Source organism: Phyllostomus discolor, chromosome 2 (assembly GCF_004126475.2).
Source record: "Phyllostomus discolor isolate MPI-MPIP mPhyDis1 chromosome 2, mPhyDis1.pri.v3, whole genome shotgun sequence".
NCBI classification, from domain to species: domain Eukaryota; kingdom Metazoa; phylum Chordata; class Mammalia; order Chiroptera; family Phyllostomidae; genus Phyllostomus; species Phyllostomus discolor.
In genome coordinates this window covers 100,437,015-100,458,751 of record NC_040904.2, presented here as the reverse complement: position 1 = coordinate 100,458,751, position 21,737 = coordinate 100,437,015, and the positions used below count along the sequence as shown (strand labels likewise).

At 32.8% G+C, this 21,737-nt stretch overlaps 1 protein-coding gene across 6 annotated transcripts in view; it reads right to left on the bottom strand.

Annotated features, from left to right (window-relative positions):
• STXBP5L (syntaxin binding protein 5 like) overlaps positions 1-21,737 on the bottom strand; it is a 335,631-nt gene that overhangs the window by 169,553 nt on the left and 144,341 nt on the right. For all 6 annotated transcript variants that reach the window (XM_028505036.2, XM_036018147.1, XM_028505038.2 and 3 more), the window contains exons 10-12: positions 14,983-15,061; positions 8,868-9,022; positions 4,763-4,835 (exon numbers count right to left, since the gene is read on the bottom strand). In XM_028505036.2, the coding sequence (XP_028360837.1) occupies positions 4,763-4,835; positions 8,868-9,022; positions 14,983-15,061 (307 nt within the window). The remainder of the gene's footprint in view (positions 1-4,762; positions 4,836-8,867; positions 9,023-14,982; positions 15,062-21,737) is intronic.

The window sequence follows — 21,737 nt, the reverse complement described above, 5'->3', positions numbered from 1 at the left end:
ATGATCATAGATGCTAAAATCCTCAACAAAATATTAGCAAACCAAATACAGCAATGCATCCAAAAGATCATATAGCACGATCATATGGGATTTATTCCAGGAATGCAAAGATGGCACAACATTGTCAAATCAATAAATGTGATTCACCTCATAAACAAAATGAAGGATAAAAAGCACATGATCATATCAATAGATACAGAAAAAGCTTTTGATAAACTCCAGCACTGATTTATGGTCAAACTCATAGTGAAGTGGGAATAGAGGGAACATACCTAACATAATAAAGACCATGTATGACAAACCCACTGCCAGCATCATACTCAAAGGGCAAAAACTACAAGCGTTCCCTTCAAGATCAGGAACAAAACAGGGATATCTGCTTTCACCTCTCATATTCAACATAGTACTGGAAGTCCTAGCCACAGCAATCAGACAAGAAGAAGAAATAAAAGGCATCCAAATTAGAAAGGAAGAAGTAAAACTGTCTTTATTTACATGTGACATGATACTGTACATAGAGAACCCCAAAGTTCCACCAAGAAACTACTAGATGTGATAAATGAATTCAGCAAAGTTAGCGGGATACAAAATTAATATCCAAAAAACAGTTGCAGTTTATTTGCCAATAATGAAATAAAAGAAGTAGAAATTAAGAAAAAAAATCCCATTCACAATTGCTTCAGAAAGAATAAAACACCTAGAAATAAACCTAACCAAAGATGTAAAAGATCTGTCCTCAGAAAATTATAAGTCACTGAAGAAAGAAATTGAAGAAGATACTAATAATGGAAGTGCACTATCTATGTTCATGGATAGGATGAATTCACATCATTAAAATGTCCATACTACCCAAAGCAATCTATAGATTCGATGCAATTACTATCAATATTCCAATGACACATTTCACAGAACTAGAACAATATTTCAAAAAAATTACATGGAAACACAAAAGGCCCCACATAGCAACAGCAATTCTGAGAAAGAAGAACAAAGTTGGAAGGATCATGTTACCTATATTGAACTGTACTACAAGGCCATAGTAATCAAAACAGTCTGGTACTGGCATAAAAACAGAGACATAGACCAATGCAATAGAATAGATAACCCAGAAATAAACCCAGACATTTATAGTCAATTAATATTCAACAGAGGAAGCAAGTACATACAATAGGCTAACGATAGTTTATTCAATAAATGATAATGGGAAAATTGGTCTAGAAAAATGAAACTAGACCATCTTCTTACATCACACACAAGAATAAATTCAAAATGGCTTAAAGATTTAAATATTAGACCTGAAACCATAAAAATCCTAGAAGAAAACATTGGCAGCAAAATATCAGACATTGCTTGTAGAAATTTTTTATTGAATATATCTCCCCAGGGAAGGGAAAGAAAAGGAAAAAATAAAGAAATGGGACTACACCAAACTAAAAAGTTTTTGAACAGCAAAGGAAATCAACAAGATAAAATGACAACCCACAGAATGTGAGAACATATTTGCCAATACATCTGATAAGAAGATAATATCCAAAATTTACAAAGAACTTATAAAACTCACCACCAAAAAAAAATGAACAACCCAATTAAAAAATGGGCAAAGGGCTTGAGCAGACATTTCTACGAGGAGGACATATGGATGGCCAATAGGCATATGAAAAATGTTCAACATCTCTAATCCTCAGAGAAATACAAACTAAAACCACAAGGTGATATCACACCACACCTGTCAGAATGGCTATCATCAATAAATCAACAAACAGCAAGTACTGGTGAGGATGTGGAGAAAAGACGACCCTTTTGCACTGTTGGTTGGAATGCAGACTGGTGTAGCCACTGTGGAAGGCAGTATGGAGATACCTCAAAAAATTAAAAATGGATCTTACTTCTGACACAGCAATTCCAGTTCTGGGAATATATCCGAAGGAACCCAAAACACTAATTCAGAAGAACATATGCACCCCTATGTTCACTGCACCATTATTTACAATTGCTAAGATATGGAAGCAGCCCGAATTTCCATCAATAGATAAGTAGATGAAACAACTATAAATGAGTGGATGAGACAACTATAGGACAATTACACAATGGAATTCTACTTAGATGCAAAAAGGACATTTTATCCTTTGCAAAAGCATGGATGGACCTTATCCTAAGTGAAATAAGCCATTTAGAGAAAGGCAAATAGCATATGATTTCACTCATATGTGGAATGTAATGAATAAACTGAACTAACAAGGAAAATAGACTCATAGACGGAAAATAGAGGACAGCTAGTGGGGCGGGGGATTAGAGTGTAGAGGGATTAGGAAAAAAAGAAAAAGGACTCTGGACATGGACAACAGGGTGGTAATTGCTGAGGGGGATGGTGGGTATAAGGGGACAAAATGGTAATGGAAAAACTATTATAGAAATTATATATTTTTAAAAAATGGACAGAGAACATGAATAGATACTTTTCCAATGATGATGTACAGATGGCCAATATACATATGAAGAGATGCACTATATTACTAATCATAAGAGAAATGAGAATTAAAACTACAGTGTGATATCACCTCACACCTAGCAGAATGGCTATTATCAATAAATCAACATGGTGAAAAAGGAAGCCTAGTGTGGCACTGTTGGTGGGAATGTAGATTGGTGCAGCCGCTGTGGAAAACAGTATTGAGGGTCCTCAAAAAAGTCAGATAGAGAAAGACAAACATCATACAATTGCACTTATAAGTGGAATCTACAGAAAAAATAATTGAACAAAATAGAAACAGATTCCTAGATACAGAGAATAAGTTGTTTGTTGCTAGATAGGAAGGGTTTGAGGGGAAGGGTTAAAACAATGAGGGTATTAAGTCATACAAACTGGTATTTATAAAATAGTCATGAGGATATAAAGTACAGCACAGGAAATATAGTCATTAAATTGCATTAACTATGTTTGGTGACAATGGGCACTGGAAATAGAAAGGAAATCATTTTGTAAAGTATATGATTGTCTAACCACTATGCTGTACACCAGAAACTAATATAAATAATACTGAAAGTAAAGTGTAATTGAAAAATAAAAATCAATCTTCTTAAAAATTGATTAAAAAATAAAAGTATACTGTATAATTAAATAAAAAGAAAGAAAAAATGGTTAAGATGGCCAGCCACGATGGCAAAGCATGTAGAGACAGTATTTGCCTCCTCCAAGTTGAAATTACAACTAGCCCTGGACAATGCCTCTAAGTCTGATAACTGTTGAAGACTTTTGAGCTCTGTACACCCAAATCTGGTTGTCTAGTAATTAAATGCCTGGCTGTGACTACTCACTTTTTAAGGTTGATATTGAGCCTGTGGGGGAAGATGAGAAATACAAACAAGGAAGATGATGGCTAAGAGCATTGAACAAACAGCAGAGACAAGTGACCTAAATGCTGTTGTCTGAAGACACCGCTGTGCCTTATTGGAGAATATTTGGTGACTACAGTGATGATGTCTGTGGAGCTGTTGTCAATGTTATAGCTAAAGGTGGTAAGATAGCAATATGGACTACTGAATGTGAAAACAGAGAAGCTGTTACAAATACAAGGAGGGTACACAAAGAAAGGTTACAACTTCCTCCAAAGATAGTGACTGGTTATCAGTCCTATGCAGATACAGGTACTAAGAGAGCCACCACCACTAAAGATAGGTTTGTTCTTTGAAAAGAAACCTTCTGTACTTCCATGTCTTTAGTTCTGTTTTGCTCATTTGTTCATTTTGTTGATTGCTATCATCATTTATAACAAATATGTCTAGCAGGGGAGACAGTGTTCATCAAATGTTTTATTGTCCATATAAAGGAATGGAGAGCACTAAAACAGGGACTCCATCTTATCAGTTCCCCAAATATGCCATTTTCCTTCAGTCAATAGACTAGTATACAGCCACACAGTACATTGTACAAGTTTTCATAACTGTTGCTTTTGTTTAGGGAAACAGCAGGAATGCATTCATTTTGCTTGTCCTGATTTTCTAAACATTATGTGTGCCTTTAAAATTTATGATTTTCTCAGTGTTCTCTTGATGTATCTAGTGTAGTTTTCATTACTGAACCAAATCACATTTCTGTAATTCTAGCAAAACAACAGTCCACATAAAGACTATTTACCACCTAATAATATTAGCTTGACCAAGAATTTTGTTTAGTTTTCTTCATATGATGGCTCTGTAGCACTTGTCTTTAACTTCATTCAAAACAGTTTTATTGGATTGTATTGTGACAGCTGTCATATCAGCATGCATTTAAAAAAAAACATCAAAATTGGTGAATTTTTGTGCAGCCATTTTAATATTGAAGATGGAAGAAGATATACAACATTTTCAGCATAGGTGAAAACACAGCTGAAATGCAAAAAAAAAGATTTGTGTAGTGTATGGAGAAGGTGCTGTGACTGATCAAATGTGTCAAAAGTGGTTTGTGAAGTTTCTGGATATGTTGACATTTTGGCCAAATAATTTTTTGCTGTGGGGCTGTCTTATACATTGGAAGATGTTTAGCAGCGACCCTGGCCTCTTCCCACTAGAAGCCAATAGTGGAGGTAGCTGACATATTCAAAACATTTAAATCAATAAAGTCATTGGTGAAAATGAAAATGGGTCTTTTATGGAAAAAACTAAATGGACTTTTTGCCCAACCCAGTCCTAATGTCAATTACTAATAATGTCCTCCAGTATTTTAACTGAAATGAATAGATTTCAAAAATAGTTAGTTTTATTCTAAACATTGATAACTTACTTGCTCTGTGTCAGATCAACTACAATGAGATCTTTCTCCAGAAGTACTACAACTGCATAGGGTTCTTGAAATTCTACAAGTTAAAAAAAATGAAACAGTTTTCATATTTCATACTTTATAAAGTCAACAAACTTACATTTCCTTTATCTGCTGTACAAATTTTATTTACATAATTTGAGAAGACTGAAATATGAGCCAAAGAAAGAAGTATCAAGAGCATTTTTAAAGAAATATGTTACATTTCTCAAATTTAATGTATATGACCATTATAGGGAAGGAGGGAAAATAAGAAGTTGCATAGCATAGAGCTAAATATACCTAAAAATATGAAGTGATGATGGTAGATTATTTGAGAAGAGTGAGTCTGTCATTTCCATCTCACAAGCATTTATCTTATTTTTCTGTACCTTACATTTTAGATTTAATTTCATGTCTACAAGGAAATATACTAAGGAAACAGTAGTTCTGCTTATCTGATGTCTGATACCTACTCATCTCCCTATGAGAGCAACACTCATACTAAACAATTTGCTTTCAATTCAGTGTGATTTAACATGTATTTAAAGATTGCCTACAATGTTCCCAATGGTGCACACCTCAAAAAAGCAGAGAATCTAAGGATAGTCTAGGATTTTCAAGTTCTTAAAATTCAACTCTCCCTTTCTGCTTTCCTCCTTTCCTTTCTTCATGTGTTACAGAAACTTTGTAAGAACAAAGGGAATCTGAAGAGTAAGAGGGACAAGTCCCCATGCTCATAGGGTTTATATTCTAGGGATGTTTGCAAACCATGAACAAGTAAACAAATAATTAATTCAGAAAGTAATGTGGGCTATGAAAAAATAATGTTAGTAATGGTATAAGAAATGACATGGTTGGGTTGGGAGCACTAATTTAGTTGTAGTGGTCAGGGAAGATATTGCTTTTCATCTATAATAAAGGACTAATAAGGGAAAGCCAAAATTAAAGTGTTATTCTCAATTTAAAGAAAATGTATTTCCAAAAACATTTTACATACATGGTATTTGATGCTTGGTAGCTATAGGAGGTATTACTGTATTTCTGTTTCATAGGGAACATTGAGGTCCAAAAAGGTTACAAGATTGGCACAAGTCTACAAAGCTAGTAAGTGACAGAATTGACATTTTAACCAAGAATTTCTAACTCTAAATTCCATCCTGCCTTCCTTAAACCAGTAGTTTCTACTGGCCAGTTTAAGAGGTATTTAATCATAAATTGAACAATCACTTGGCAGTGACTTTGTTCACAGTGTGGTCTTGGATGGTAAACTGAAATAGATGGCTTTCACAGTCCTTCCAGTCCTGAGAAGTTATAGAGCCCATTCAGAGATCACATGCGTTGAGAGAAAAACTAAAACCATAAACTCCAAAACTCAAAAGGAGCATGCCATTGCTTGGGTGCCTATCTATGTGACAGTATGCAGTCATATTGTTTGCTACTCAAACTGTCCTAAAAATGAGGCTCCTTCCCCTCTTCTTCCATATATTTTAGAGCTGTTTTTCAACATTGTTTCAATTCTTCTAGGTTGTTTTTGTTCGTTTATTTGTTTTGCTTTTCAGTTGAAGAAGACTGTGGTTTGATACTACTGGTTCCCCCTTTTTCTTCTCTCCCCTTGTTTAGAAATATTATCTGTTGGTAAGCATAGATTACTTGCGGGATGGAGGGGGAATACATAAGCAATTTAATAATAGTGGTTGCTTCTGGAAGAGCAGAGAGAAAGCTTTCATTATATACTGTTGTGTATTGTAAGGTACTTTTTGGGCATTTTCATGTATTATTTTAATTAGAACTAGTGAATAAGGTACATTTATATTTTACTGAGTAAGGCTAAACTATTTCTCCCAGTCCCTGACAAATAAAAAGCTCCATCCTCATTACTGCTTCTCAAAAAACAGACATGTATGTGGCTTGGAACTGATTTGACTTGGTTACAATACGTGTATATTTAACATTACTAGAAACTGTCCTAACATTTCTACTGATGTACAGAAATTTATATACAAACACACACATAGTGTTTGACCTTTGCAACCACACACTTTGTTTTCACTACTGGCACAGGCAACTTTCTCCAGGCTCTTTGATTGGAGGAATTTTCAAAAGCTCAGCTTTTGGTCCCCTGTTAACTCTTTCTTCCTTTGTTTATCATTGGTTGTCATAACTTCAGAGAACATCTATATTCTGATGTTCACAAATAAATATTAATGACCTCTCCTTTTTATGTTCTCTAAACAACTCCAAGTCAGATTTACCTTTCTCTCCTTCAAAAAACTGTTATGACTGCATATGAAATCACTATTCTTAAAATATGTTATCTTTGACTCATCTATCATGTCACTCCTAATCCAATTTTTGACCAAATTCAGTGGGTTTTGCTCTTTCCATTCTTATAGGCGGTACTCTGTTTCAGATCTTGACCATTTTAAAGCACATTAGCACAAAAGTCTATCAGCTGGAGTCTGGAAGTTTTTAGACTTCAGTGTCTCTCTCTTCAATCCCACACACTCTTGTTGGGTGAATCTTACTAAAATATTGTTTTCTTTCATTTTAGCATTTCCTCAGAACTCCTCTGTATCTCCCTATTTCCAAATATCTCCAAAAGGCTTTCATTTTTTTCTCTAAATTGACCTCACACTAACAAACCTCACAATTTCTAAAACCTTTACTTAATATCCTTTTTCAAGGCTGAAGTAATTCTTCAAAGCCTATATCTAAATCCTACTTTTCCACAAAGCTCAGCATGGATATTTCAGTCATCAGCCTTCTGACTAGCCTTAAATGAGTACATTTCAAAAACTCTTGACTTATATAACTCAGCACTTAAGATGCCATGTTTTTTAAACTGAGGTCATATATCTCCCTCATCTGACTAGACTTCATATAATTTGACATCAGAGCTCAGTTTCCTACTTCATCTATACTCTCAACAAGTTCTGAGTACAGTATTGAGGCCACAGAAGCATCCAATAAGTATTTGTTGATTAACAACACAGGGCAGTAGTCTGTCCCCAGCAACTCGAGAAATAAGGTGTCACATTGATTGTTATCTCCTACCAGCTTAACCCATCTTTTAAATATGAAATTCAAGAATTAAAACACATTAATATATAATAAAATTCCCATAGTTTATAAAGTACATCCACTTTGGTCTTCCAATAACCATTTGCTATTACTATTATTATTCTCTGTCTACAAATGATAAATAAAACTCAAAAATGTAAAGTGACTTACCCAAGGTCACATAGCCAGTAAATGGCAGAGCTAAATCATAAACCCAAATATTCTCCAAGTCCAAGTCGCTAAGTCCAGTGATCTCTCCCCATATGCTCCTTCTTGAAAATGTGGTAATGTATATATACAGTATGGTGCTTTAATAATAAACTCATAATTCCCCTTATATACTTCACCCTTTTAAATGTTTAATTTTCATTGTTAAAATATTTCATTATCACTAGATTCTATTATACAATTTGCATGTAATTTTTATGTTTACAAAAAGTTTTTTTTGGGGGGGAATGATAAAAATATAAAAACATCTTTCCTCCCAAAGACCCTTCTGACAATTATTCTCAAAACTGAAATAAATCACTAACCACACATCAGCAATCCCAGAGTAATCAGAGGTGCTGCAGTTGCATCTGACACAAAGCCAGATGTGAAACAGATGCAGCACCACCAGAGTTACAGATCACTGATATTAGGTAAGTGCTTTAACTTTGATTAGCATTAGAATGGAATAGGTGGAGCTGGTCTAGGAGAGGCTATTAGGAGACCTCAGTTTCCCCAAGTGATTTTACCCTAGACCCCTATAGGACCCTCCCAGCTCAGCTTCCACCATCCTTATCAAAGTTTAAAGCACTTACCTGATATTGAACCTGAAACTCCAGCATTGCTGCACTACATCTGTTCTACTTCCAGTTCGTCAAGTAGGTACAGTTGCAGAACCTGCTCCAACACCTGTAGCTCACAGTGTTGTATCACAGTAGATGTCAGCTGCCAAAACTAAAAATATTTAAGCTTAATTTTGTTAGGAATGTATTTCAAAAGTAATTTTTCAACATTAATTGCTTCATTTTTAGTTACTTACCATTCGGATAGGGTGTTTCACATAAAGTTAGAAATTCAACAATAGGATGATCCATTTCAAGTACTGTAATTGCTTTTCCATGCATTATGGTTAAACTTGGTCTTCTGCAAGCTTTGTCATAGGACAGTCCACCAGAAAATATTATAAATGGTTCACTACATAGGAAAAAGAGTTAATAAGATGGTGAGTCTTTTAAGATAACACAATATTACAGGCCTGAGCCAATAAAAAACAGGCTTGGTGGAGAGTTTATACAATGTGATTACACAGGAGAACAAAAGTCTTTCCTGTCCCAAAACATCTCACCTGACAACTTACTATTTTACCATTTCCTTTTTTTCTGAATGTACACTCTCACCATTAACATTGTTAATGGATCAGTCTTAAGGTGATGAGGTAGGGGGGAGGGAAAGGCAGTGAGTTTAGAGAAAGGTGGTGGTGCTCACTGACTCCAGAATATATCTTCACATACGCTATTGGTTGGTTCCCCAAACTTTAAATCACTACCATTAGAATATAGGCTATGCTAGTTTATCATAATAACCAGCTGGCATGTGAGGCCCCATATCCTTAAAAGAAAAAAGAGGCAAATTTTAATATGAAATAAAATGTGACAGTGGCAAAGGCAAAATGGTAGAAGGTAACATCAAAATTCTGTGTAATGGAGTTTCTATGGGGAAAGGGTTATGATAAAAAGATAGAGAAAACTAATTTGTAAGTGAAAAATAGTTCACCAAAAATAAATGTGATCTTAGTCTCAATTTTACTTTGTGCCAACCAGTTCTATTTAGCTTGTAAAATTAACTTTAAACAATTTTTAAATTCTCTTTTAGATGTAAGATACAATTAGATAATAGACTGGGACTGAGATGACTCTAAGACATCATAGCTATTAAAAAGTTATGAAATAGCTTCATAATCTTTCACTTTTGTTTTTCAAATTAATACCTATATCTGCATGTGTATAAAAGTAAATAAGTAGTTGTGTAAGTATTTTCAATAAGTAAATACCAAACTGCAAATCCTCTTCTCCAAAAATTTTAAAAGAACTACAACTTTTATTGTACCAAATTCTTTGAGAATATGTACTTCTCTAAATAATTAACTTCCATCCATTTGAAGTATCTACTTATTTCTAGGAATCACTCTATAAGCCTTCCCCTTCTTTTCCATTTTGTACTGTACATAGTACCAAAGATTACCAATGGGACATTTTATGCTGGCTATAAACAAAACAAACAAACAAACAAAACTTCAAAAGTGCCACGAACACATACATATGAAATGCCTGTACTAATTTTTATTTATAATTCTGTGTTAATATTTTGATATAAACATTTGAGTTGTAAGCTACATATGCAAAAATGGTCTAATTTATTTTCCTTAAGTCCTGCATCAGTTGACTTGAGCTAATCTTTCTCCAGTAATTTGATATATAAATCACTAACCTACTAATAGTGGTGTCAGGAAACATTTTTGTTCTTTCTATAAACTATATGCTTATATTATTAAGAAGATTTATCCAGATTTAAAAATAATTTCTAATGAAATGAGTATGGGTTTTTGTACCTTTGTTGACTGCTTTGTATCGCAACAGGGGTCATGACTTAGAGAACATAGTATCTTTTCATACATACTAACCTTAATATCTGCTCCAAATATTAATGAAGGCCATAACTATCTTTTTCCATGTAAAAATGAGTGAATTCACTCTCATCTCTTAGTATTAATCTAAAAATTTATAAGAAGCAATTTACTCTCTTTTTTGAAAGCACATTGAAAAATATGTCCTTTCTAATACTAAGAGTGAATCTTTTTGCTGTCATTATGACTCTGCATCAGAAAATGCTGCATGTAAACTTAATTATATATGCACCTCCCTGTAAACTACTGAATGACTGAATAAAAAGTTATTTACTCAGGAAAATGCTCAGGGAACCACTCACAGATAATTGCATTAGATATTTAATTACCACAGTAAATCCTCATAAGTATAGTCCTCATTTTATTAATGAGGTTAAATAACAACTAAGTTGAAAACCCAAAAGAAAGTTGAAATCAGACTTCAAAGCTTATTCTCCTAAACAGTGGTCTATATTGCCTATATTAATAAATAGCTACAATTTACTGAGTAATTACCATACATATTGGTAATATATTGGCATATACTCTGCTGTGTGTGCACATAAAGTAAATTTTATATAATCTTCAAAATCCTGTAACCCTCAACCCTGATGGGGAAAGTATTATTAGTCCCATTTTGTAGCTGAAGAGTCTAGGATTAGTGCAGATTAAATAACTCGTTCAGGGTCAAACAGCTAGTGAGTGGTTAGACAAAGATTCAAATCCAGACTCCAAAGCCCATGTTTTTAAAACATTCTAGTATATTTCTCAAACTGTGAAATACAACTTAACAGGTGTTCTGCAAAAATAAAAAAATAAAAATGTTTTTAATAATGTGATACTTGCAAACCATATCTCCCCTTTGAAATTTTATAATCATGCTACATATTAAAGATTATGAGAAATCATAAAAAATCCAATTTACTTTTGTTTAACCAAGAATTTCTCATATTTCTCAAATTTATTTGATTACAGACTCTTTTTTCCCCCATGAATACAATTAGTGATTAAAAGGACACAATTTGGTAAGTGCTGTACCATAAAAACTACCTTCTTTATTACCTAATGCAAATGTATGTTACTTATCAGATGGATTATTATAAAAGAAATAAATAACCATATAATTTACAATGTGTTTTCATACATAAGGAAAATATTAATAAAATTTAAAGTTATCAGTGCACACAACTTGGATAAATCTCAAAGGTATTATGTTGGTGAAAGAAGCTAGTCTCATAAAGTTACCTAATAAATAACTGCATTTACATGACATCTCAAAAAGCTAAAATCATAGTGATGGAGAACAGATCAGTGGTTGCCAGAGGTTAGGAGTCAGGGAAAAGTTTGGCTACAAGGGATAGCATGAGACAGTTTTAGGAGTGTGGAAATGCTCTGTGTTCTTATTGCGATGGTGATTTTGAGAATTTATACATGTGTTAAAATCCATAGAATTGTACACCAAAATAAAAAAGTCTAACTGTTTATTTTGCAAAATACATGAAACATAATTAAGAAAAAGCATTAGCATTTTGTCTCAATGAAGGCAACAGGATTAAACAATATATTGTATAATATAATATAATATTTATTAAATGATAACATTTGTTAAGTATTTATGATGTTTCAGGTATTATGTGAACAACTTGATATGTATTTTATTATTTAATCCTTATGATATCCCAATGAGAGAGCTACTGTTATTATTCTTATTTAACAGATATGCATACTGAGGCTTGGAGAACTTAGTAACTACACATGAAGTCAGTGGCCATAATAGGAGTAGGTGGCCATAATAGGAATCGATTGAAACAGTAGCATAAAGTAATTTTTATTTAACCACAGGGAACCTAATAATGGTAGTGGTAGCAGGTAGAGAGATCTAAATTCCTAATTTTGAACAGGATAAAATTATTATGCCTAGAGGCCAAAGTGCCAATAGATAAATTGGTGATTGGGGAACAACAGTTTCTGAGCAGAATAATTGTTCATCCCTAGAAATGCAAAGCAAGTCTGTAAATGGCTGCTCTTAGATAAAATTGAGAGGAAATATACCTCTTACATCTGCCACCCATGCAGTCCTTTAAAACTCCTATCACTGCAACGTAAGTTGTAGAGCTCTTTGTGAAGTTTCTGCTCTTGTCATAGCTATCCCAATTTTTGATTTCACAAAGTTTTGACTATATTAGAATGGACTGGGGATATAGCTATTTATTTCCACTTCTACACTATGACCCATTTTGCTGTTGCAATACCTTTCAGAACACTTAATTTCAGTGCTCCTCTATCTTTACTCTCCTTTTCTAACAGTAGTAATTACAATAAATAGACACAATGTACTAAAGTATACAGTAAAGGGGGTGATAGTAACTATGATTAATAATATATATGTAATTGACATTAGAAATCTGAAGAATTACTTCTACACAAAGTTGGGTTAACATTACTATAACAAATCATTAATTTAGGAGCAGTTCTATAATTTTAACAATGTGATGTCTATGATGATGACAATAATAATTTCTTTTTATTAAGAAATCCACTATGTGCCATTCATAAAACTTATAACATTGCAAACTTCATGCATAATTTCATTAATCCTCATAAACATCACAAATGAGTAAACTAAAGTTTAAAAGAGTTAATTAAAAATTTCAAAGTCAGCCCTGGCTGGTGTGGTTCGGTGGATTGAGCATCAGCCTGCGAACAGAAAAGCTCAAGGTTCAGTTTCCAACTGGGACACGTGCCTGGTTTGGACGCTGGCTCCCCAGTTGTGGGCATGCAAAAGACAACCAATTGATGTTTTTCTCTCTTTCTCCCTCTCTTCAAAAACAAATAAAAATAAAATCTTAAAAAAAATTTCAAGGTCATATAGATGTCTTATTCTATAAGCTCATAATCATAATCATTAATTTATACTACCTTGACTTGAAGTCTTGATTCCTGAAATACCCACTCTCCATCTTCACTCTTTTCCTCCCTTTACCATCATTTTAGTAGTATCCCTTTAGTACCATCTCAGGAATCTCAAGAGGAAAGCCAAGATGAAATTTACTGATTTTTCTCCTCACTGTCTCTCCACTCCCTCTTGGCTGATTTAGATGCCCTTTTGCTGTGCTCTCATAGCACATCTCTATATAAGCACCTCACAAATATAGAAACCACAAGTCTGTGGCCTTACTTCTGCTATTAGACAATAACAGATTCAAAATCAGGCAGTATTCTCTTTCATTTTAGAACACGAAACAAATGACACACACATATATGTTTTATACAAATTTTATATATAAACTACATATACATAAACTAACTGGTTAAGTTGACCATAATTTTATACTATCAAGTCCTTATAATAGCAGACATAAACAAACATTAAATGTACCTATATGCTAAGAAAACATTATAGTGTAAGCATACAAGTAATACAAATTAGGATTATCCAATTTAGAGTAAAAAAATTAAAATTTGGAATTATTACCATAATTCCAAATATTGGAATGGCAATTGGAATGGTATTGCCACTAATTATTGCAAACAAAAAGGACATTGTCGATATGTAGGATATGGCTGCTATGTATACAGGCTAGAATTTTATTAAATATTTTTTCTTCAATTTTCTATATATTAAAATTTAGTACTATTTTTATGTCAATATACATAACTGTTTATCTTTCAAACTAACTATAATCCTTTCTTTCTTTCTTTTTTTAAAATATCAATTGATTCCCTGGCTGGCGTAGCTCAGTGGATGGAGCGCGGGCTGGGAACCAAAGTATCCCAGGTTCAATTCCCAGCCAGGGTACATTCCTGGGTTGCAGGCCACAACCCCCAGCAACCGCACATTGATCTCCCTCTCTCTCTCTCTCTCTCTCTCTCTCTCTCTCTCTTCCCTCTCTAAAAATAAATAAATAAAAAATAAAAAATAAAAACAAAATATCAATTGATTGCCTCCCATACATGCCCCAACTGGTTCCAACCCTCAACACAGGCACATCCCCTAACTGGGGATTGAACCCACAACTTTCTTGTGTACAGGATAATCCGCCAACCAACTGAACCACCTGGCTAGGGTAAACTAACTATAATCTTTTCAATTTCAGAATGTAAAACCTAAAGTACAAAGGCCTGGTTATGTATTTAATTCTTTCATGTACAATATTAATAGGTAAATGGCTCTGCTTAATAATGCTAAATGACTGCTACTCATAAGTGCTTGGACAAAAGTCCTACATTGTCAAAAGTAATATATATAATACTCATATGAATATTAATAGAAAATTTAAAATAATTAAGTTGCTATTTGTAATATTCATAATAATGATCATCATAGATATGTTTATTAAATAATAGGAATCTGTTATTGTTAATGTAAAGGATTCAGCTAGGTAATATAATTATGTAAAAATAAATAAAACATAAATATTAAAAATTATCTGCCTTTCCTGTGTCTGTTTATTGCATATCTTCCCATGTTCTCCAAAGTAAAAAGGCATACCTGTTTCTACAGGTCTTGTATTCTACTTTAAGAATTGGTTTGCAAGATTCAGATTTTCTTCCTTCTCTTTGACTTTTTCCTAAAGAAAAAAAAAAGAATTTTATTAAATCTGATTTAAATTCTATTTATACATGAGAATTAAGAAGTTGGACTAAAAAAATATACAAATAATGTAATTGTGTGTTTTTACTAATGGTATAAACATATCTATACAGCCTAACATTTTTGTAGGCTAACAATTGATTGCAATGTAATTAATGAAGTTATATGTAAACTTATCAAACCTGTATTGCTTTACATTCTCCATGTATAAATATAGTCTTATATAAGATTATTTTAATTATTTAAGTTTCAAGATAAATAATTTTTAAATTGAAAATACACACATACATATTTATGTACATAATGAAATGTATTATGAAAATCCATACTAGGCTCAACATTTTATCTATAATACAAGCAAACCCCATTCATATGTAGAAAAACATGCTATTCAAAGCTTCTGATAAGACTATCAAAATCATTGTAATTTCATTAAGTTCATTTAAAGAAAAGTCCATCAAGGAACATATATAAAGGACACATGGACAAAGCCAAAGGGGGTAGGTTCAAGGGTGGAAGCAGGGATGGGTGAGGTGAGAGGCCAAGGTGGGGTAAAAATAAAAATAACTGTACTTGAACAATAATAAAATATAAAATAAAATAAAATTATACTTGGATATAGTGAGTTAAATGAAATGTTAAAAAAAGGTGGAAGAAAATAAGCAACATTTTCAGTATATAATGCTTTAGTATTTCAAGAAAGGTAAAAATAAAACTGAAACACAAAAGAAAAGATTTGTGCTGTGTATGAAGGTGTTTTGTCTGATCAAATGTGGCAAAAGTGGTCTGCAAAGTTTTGTGCTGGAGATTTCTCACTGGATGATGCTCCACAGTCAGGCAGACAAGTTGAAGTTGAAAATGATCAAATAAAAACATTAATCAAGAACAACTGATGTTATACCACGTGGGAGATAGCCTACATACTCAAAATATCCAAATCAATAAAGTTATGGCTGAAAATGAAAAGAAAAATAAAGAAAAGTCCATTAGACCATAAATGCAGATGGTATATTTCATGATCTTTAAAAGTAAGTTTAATGATGTATTATTCCACTTACATGTAACAAAAATAATAGTTTCTTGTATGGGAAAGGTTATGTTGTTTAGATTCCATAAGATTTTGAATGAGGAATCAAAAAGTATGAAATGGAAACAAAGGTACTTACTCTGCATCTAACATACTTATCTTTCTATACATGCTTTTCCTTATATCCTGACTCATTTTAATAAAATTGATATTTTTAGATAATATGTTTTTTTATATTTTAGTAAGTATCCTCATTTATTCTTGGATTGCCACAGTTGTTTGTAGACACAGATACCTATATATGTTTAAATATTTAGGATATCTTTAGAATGGCACATTGAAATCAAAATAGGATGTCAAGATAGTCACATTTATTTTATTTAAATGGTAGGGTATCTGCATCCAACATGTCTTATCTGCTCCATGGCATGCTTTCTAAAATTGCCTTTTCTTTTACCCTATGTCAATAAAGAAGCAATCAATAATAAAACACTGGTCATAATCATTCTCACTGTAAAAATATATAAAAGTATCTCTCTTATATAAAAAAGAATTGCTCAGGACTCACTCTGAACAGTAATCTCAGGGATGAGGAACAGCTGGTTGGTGATTACTGGTTTTGGTGATGAGTGGGGATAGAGAGAACTGAAGGAAGTTACAGAGCCAGGAGAGAGACCCATCCTTTTCCTAGTAATGTCTTTTTTAGCCAGTGCTTCTCTAATAATTCCTGGGCCATTGATTAGCAATGGCCCAGGAATTGTATATTGTATAATATATCTATACTGTATATTAATAATCAGTAAATCTATAAACAAAATAGTATATCTATAATTATATATATATGAAAGCAACTACTATTTTTCAATCAATATTTATCAGTATTATATACTTAGTAGAAAAATTATCTAATTAATGTTTTACTTCAATTTCCAACTCCCAAATTAATATTTGGGTGAGGGATTTCTGCTCTGATTATATTTTTACCTGTCAGTAATTAAAATATGCTTAAATGTCATATTGCATAAATCATAATAAAAAACTGCAGTTTTTGATACTCCTTATGTTCAGAGTGCTGTGTCAATTGTCAGGGCACTAAGAAATAACTGACCATCAAGAAGCTTAAAATTTAAATTAAACAAAACAAATATAAAAATGACAATATGAGGTACCACAGACAAATGAGAGATAGACATAGTGTTGTAAGAGTTGAGAATGAAAGGGTAGTTTCTTATTATAAGAGAAGACTTTCTAGAGTTCTATTTAAAAAACTTCCTGGATGCTAGATTGAGCTTTAACAGATAGAGTTTGAGTAGGAGAGCAATAAAAAAGACATGGAGGCAGAATGTGCCTAGTGTGTTGACGGACTAATGGAATAATGGACATTATAATTGCATATTTATTCTCCAATCTTCTCTTAACTGACTTAAAATATAATTGTGTGAATAATATATATACAATTATTATGTGGAATATATAATATATTTGACAATAACAATGCAAAAGAGGTGGATGGGAAAAAAGTTATACTAGAATAAGAAAATGATAACAAATAGTAACTTGAATCCACAGGAACAAATGAAGAGAACCATAAACAATAAGTAAAAAGTTTAATGGAACAGATTCCATAAATATATATTTGATCTATTTTCCTTTGTCAGCTTCTTTAAAAAGACATTTAAATATATAAAGTAATAATTATAACAATGTATTGTTGCATTTGTAACACATATAGATATAATATGTCAGGAGAAGACATAAGGGGAGATTTGGCTTCCACTGCTCTTTCTCTTCTTCAGTGAGAGCCCTAAAGGAAGCTTTCTTAGGGTTCTTCCTGATCTCCTGTGTGGTCGCTTGGTAGGATTCATGGAGGAAAATGCTGCAAAACAGTGCACAGACCTATGTTTGTAGTCCCAAATGACTTCATACTTTCACATTAGACCATATTCATCCTTTAGCAAGTCATCAGAAGAAAACATTCGCTAAATCTTTCTACTAGTGCTAGTGGTATCCAATGGTATCTGCCCTAGACAAGCAAAGGCTCATATCTTGTCCCTCCCTACAGGTACCTTTTTCTCCCCAGATTTTAAGTTAATTGTTTGCCCTGCCACCTTACTTCTCTAATGAGTTCAGTAAAAGTTATTAATTTGCAGTTTCTACAGCTTTTCATTGTTGTATGAGTGGTAATGATGCTCCTTGCAGCTTTCTATATCTATGTGGAGATATAAAAACATACTTCCAAATAACACAGAATCTATAAAGAAGAAATATTAAAAGAAATTTTAAAACATCTTTAACTAAATGAAAATGAAAATGCAACCTATAAAAACTTATGGGATGGAGCAAAGTGGTGCCTAGAGAAAAATTTATAGCATTGAATGCATATATTACAAAAGAAGAAAAATATAACATCAATTATATAAGTTTCTACTTTAAAACATTGGAAAAAGAAGAGCAAATTAAATCTAAAGTAAGCAGAAAAAAGAAATAATAAGAATTAGAGTAGAAATAAGTGAAATTGAAAGCAAGAAATCAACAGAGAAAATCAAGGAAATATAAAGATGATTCTTGGAAAAGTTCAACAAAATAGATAAGCATTTAGCCAGGCTAATGAAGAAGAAAAGAGACAGGACACAACTGACTAATAACAGAAATAAAAAGAGGACATCACTACAGATCCCATGGACACAAAAAGGATAACACTACACCCACAAATTTGATAAGCTATATGAAATGAACTAATTCTTTAGAAGACACTATTTGCTAAAACTCACACAAGAAGAAAGAGACAACCTGAATAGGTCTACATCAATTAAGGTCTACATCAAATTGAATCAATAATCAATAACCTTCCAAAATAAAGCATCAGTCCCAGATGGTGAACTCTACCTTATGTTTAAGTAATAAATTATACCAATTGCCTGCAATCTCTTTCAGAGGATAGAAGCAGGGGGAATACTTCTTAACTCATTCTACAAGGACAGCACTGCTCTAACACCAAAACCAAAAAAAAAATTTACAAAAGTACAGACCAATATCTCTCAAGAATATTAATATAAAGATCTTCAAGAAAATAGCAAATCAAATCCAATGATGTATAAAAAGAATTCCACACCATGACTAAAGCAGCTTTATCCAAGGTGTGCAAAGCTGGTTCAAATTTCAAAAACCAATTAATATCACATCAACAGGCTAAAAAAGAAAAAAAAAACATGATTATACAAATAGGTGCAGGAAAGCATTTAAGAAAAACCCAACACCCATGCATGATAAAAACTCTCAATAAACTGGAATACACCTAAACATAATAAAGGTCATATGTGATAAACCCACTACCAGCATTACATTTAATGGGCAAAAACTACAAACATTACCCTTAAGACTGGGAACAAGAAAGGGATGTCTGCTTTTACCACACTTATTCAAAAAGTACTGGAAGTCCTAGCCACAGCAATCAGACAAAAAGAAGAAATAAAAGGCACCCAAATGTGAAAGGAGGAAGTAAAACTGTCATTATTTGCAGATGACATAATACTGCACATACAGAGCTCTAAAGATTCCAGCAAGAAATTTCTAGAACTGATAAATGAACTCAGCAAAGTAACAGGATACAAAATTAATATCCAGAAATCAGTTGCATTTTTACCTGCTAATATGAACTACCAGAAAGCAAAATTAAGAGAACAATCCCATTCACGATCACTTCAAAAAGAATAAAATACCTAAGAATTAATCTAACCAAAGCCATAGAAGACCTATCCTTAGAAACTTACAACATAATGAAGAAAGAAATAGAAGAAGATACAAATAAGTGGAAGCACATTATTGGGTCCATGGACAGGAAAAATTAATATCATTAAAATGTCCATACTGCCCAAAGCAATCTATAGATTTGATACAATTCATATCAAGATACCAATGGTGTGTTTCAAAGAACTAGAACAAATATTTCTAAAATTTATATGGAACCACAAAGTACCCAGAATAGCAACAGTGACCTTGAGAAAGGAAAACAAAGTTGGAAGAATCATGCTATCTAATATCAAATTATACCATATGGTCATAGTAATCAAAACAGCATAGTACTAGCATAAACACAGATACATAAATCAATGGAACAGAATAGAAAGCCCAGAAATAAACCCACACCTTTAGTCAATTAATATTTGGAAGAGGAAGCAAGTACATACAATAGGCTAAAGATAATTATTCAATAAATGGTGTTGGGAAAATTGGACAGAGATACATGCAGAAAAATGAAACTAGATCACTTTCTTATACCACACCCAATAATAAAATCAAAATAGATTAAAGACTTAAATTTTAGACCCCAAAACATAAAAATCCTAGAAGAAAACAGGCAATAAAACTCAGATATTGCTCATAACAATATATTTTTCTGATGTATTTTCTCAGGTGAGGGAAGCAATAGAAAAAAATAAACAAATGGGACTATATCAAACTAAAAAACATTCACACAGCAAAGGAAAACCAACAGAATAGAAAGACAATCCACTAATTGGAAGAACATATTTGATACAATACATTTGATAAGGGGTAAATATCCAAAATGTATGAACTTAGAAAACTCAACACCAAAAAAAAAAACCCCAATTAAAAAATGGGAAAAGGACCTGAACAGACACTGCTACAAGGAGGACATACAGATGGCCAATAAACTTATGAAAAGATGCTCAATGCTACTAATCATCAGAGAAATGTAAGTTAAAAGCACAATGAGATGTCACCTCATACCTATCAAAATGGCTATCATAATAAGTCAATACACAACAAAATCTAGTGAGGATGTGAGAAAGGAGAACCCTTTTGCACTGTTGGTGGGAATGGAGATTCATGCAGCCACTGTGGAAAACAGTATGGAGATACCCCAAATAATTAAAAATGAACTGCCCATGACCCAGCAATTCCACTTCAGGGAATCTATCCAAGGTAACCCAAAACAGTAATTCTAAACAACATATGCATCACTATGTTCATTGCAGCATTATTTACAATCAGCAATATATGGAAGGAGCCCAGGTGTTCATCAGTAGATGAGTGGGTAGAACAAGTATGGTACATTTACACAATGGAATATGGCTTGGCCAGGAGAAAGAAGAAAATTTTACCCTTTACAACAGTATGGATGGACTGGGGGAACACTATGCTAAGTGAAACAAGCCAGAGAGAGACAAATATCATATGATCTCACTAATATGTGGAATCTAATGAACAAACTGAACTAACAAGGAAAATGGGGACAAACTCATAGATAGAGAGCAGAATGACAGTTAAGGGGGGTAGTTTAGGGAATGGAAGGATTGAGCAAAAAGGAAAAAAGACTCATGGACATGGACAACAGTGTGGGGATTGCTGGAGGGAGTGAGGTATAAGAGGACTAAATGATAATGGCAAAAATACAATAAAGATTAAATTTAAAAAGAACAACAAAGAGGAAGGACTGAAACGATGGGAACTTTCAGACTTTGATAAAACTATAGTAATGAAAACAATGTGGCATTAAGGGAACATAGATAAATATATCAATGCAGCAGAATACATATCCTAGAAATAGACCCCCATAAATATGGCCAATTGATTTTTGATAAAGAGTAAAAGCAATAAAATG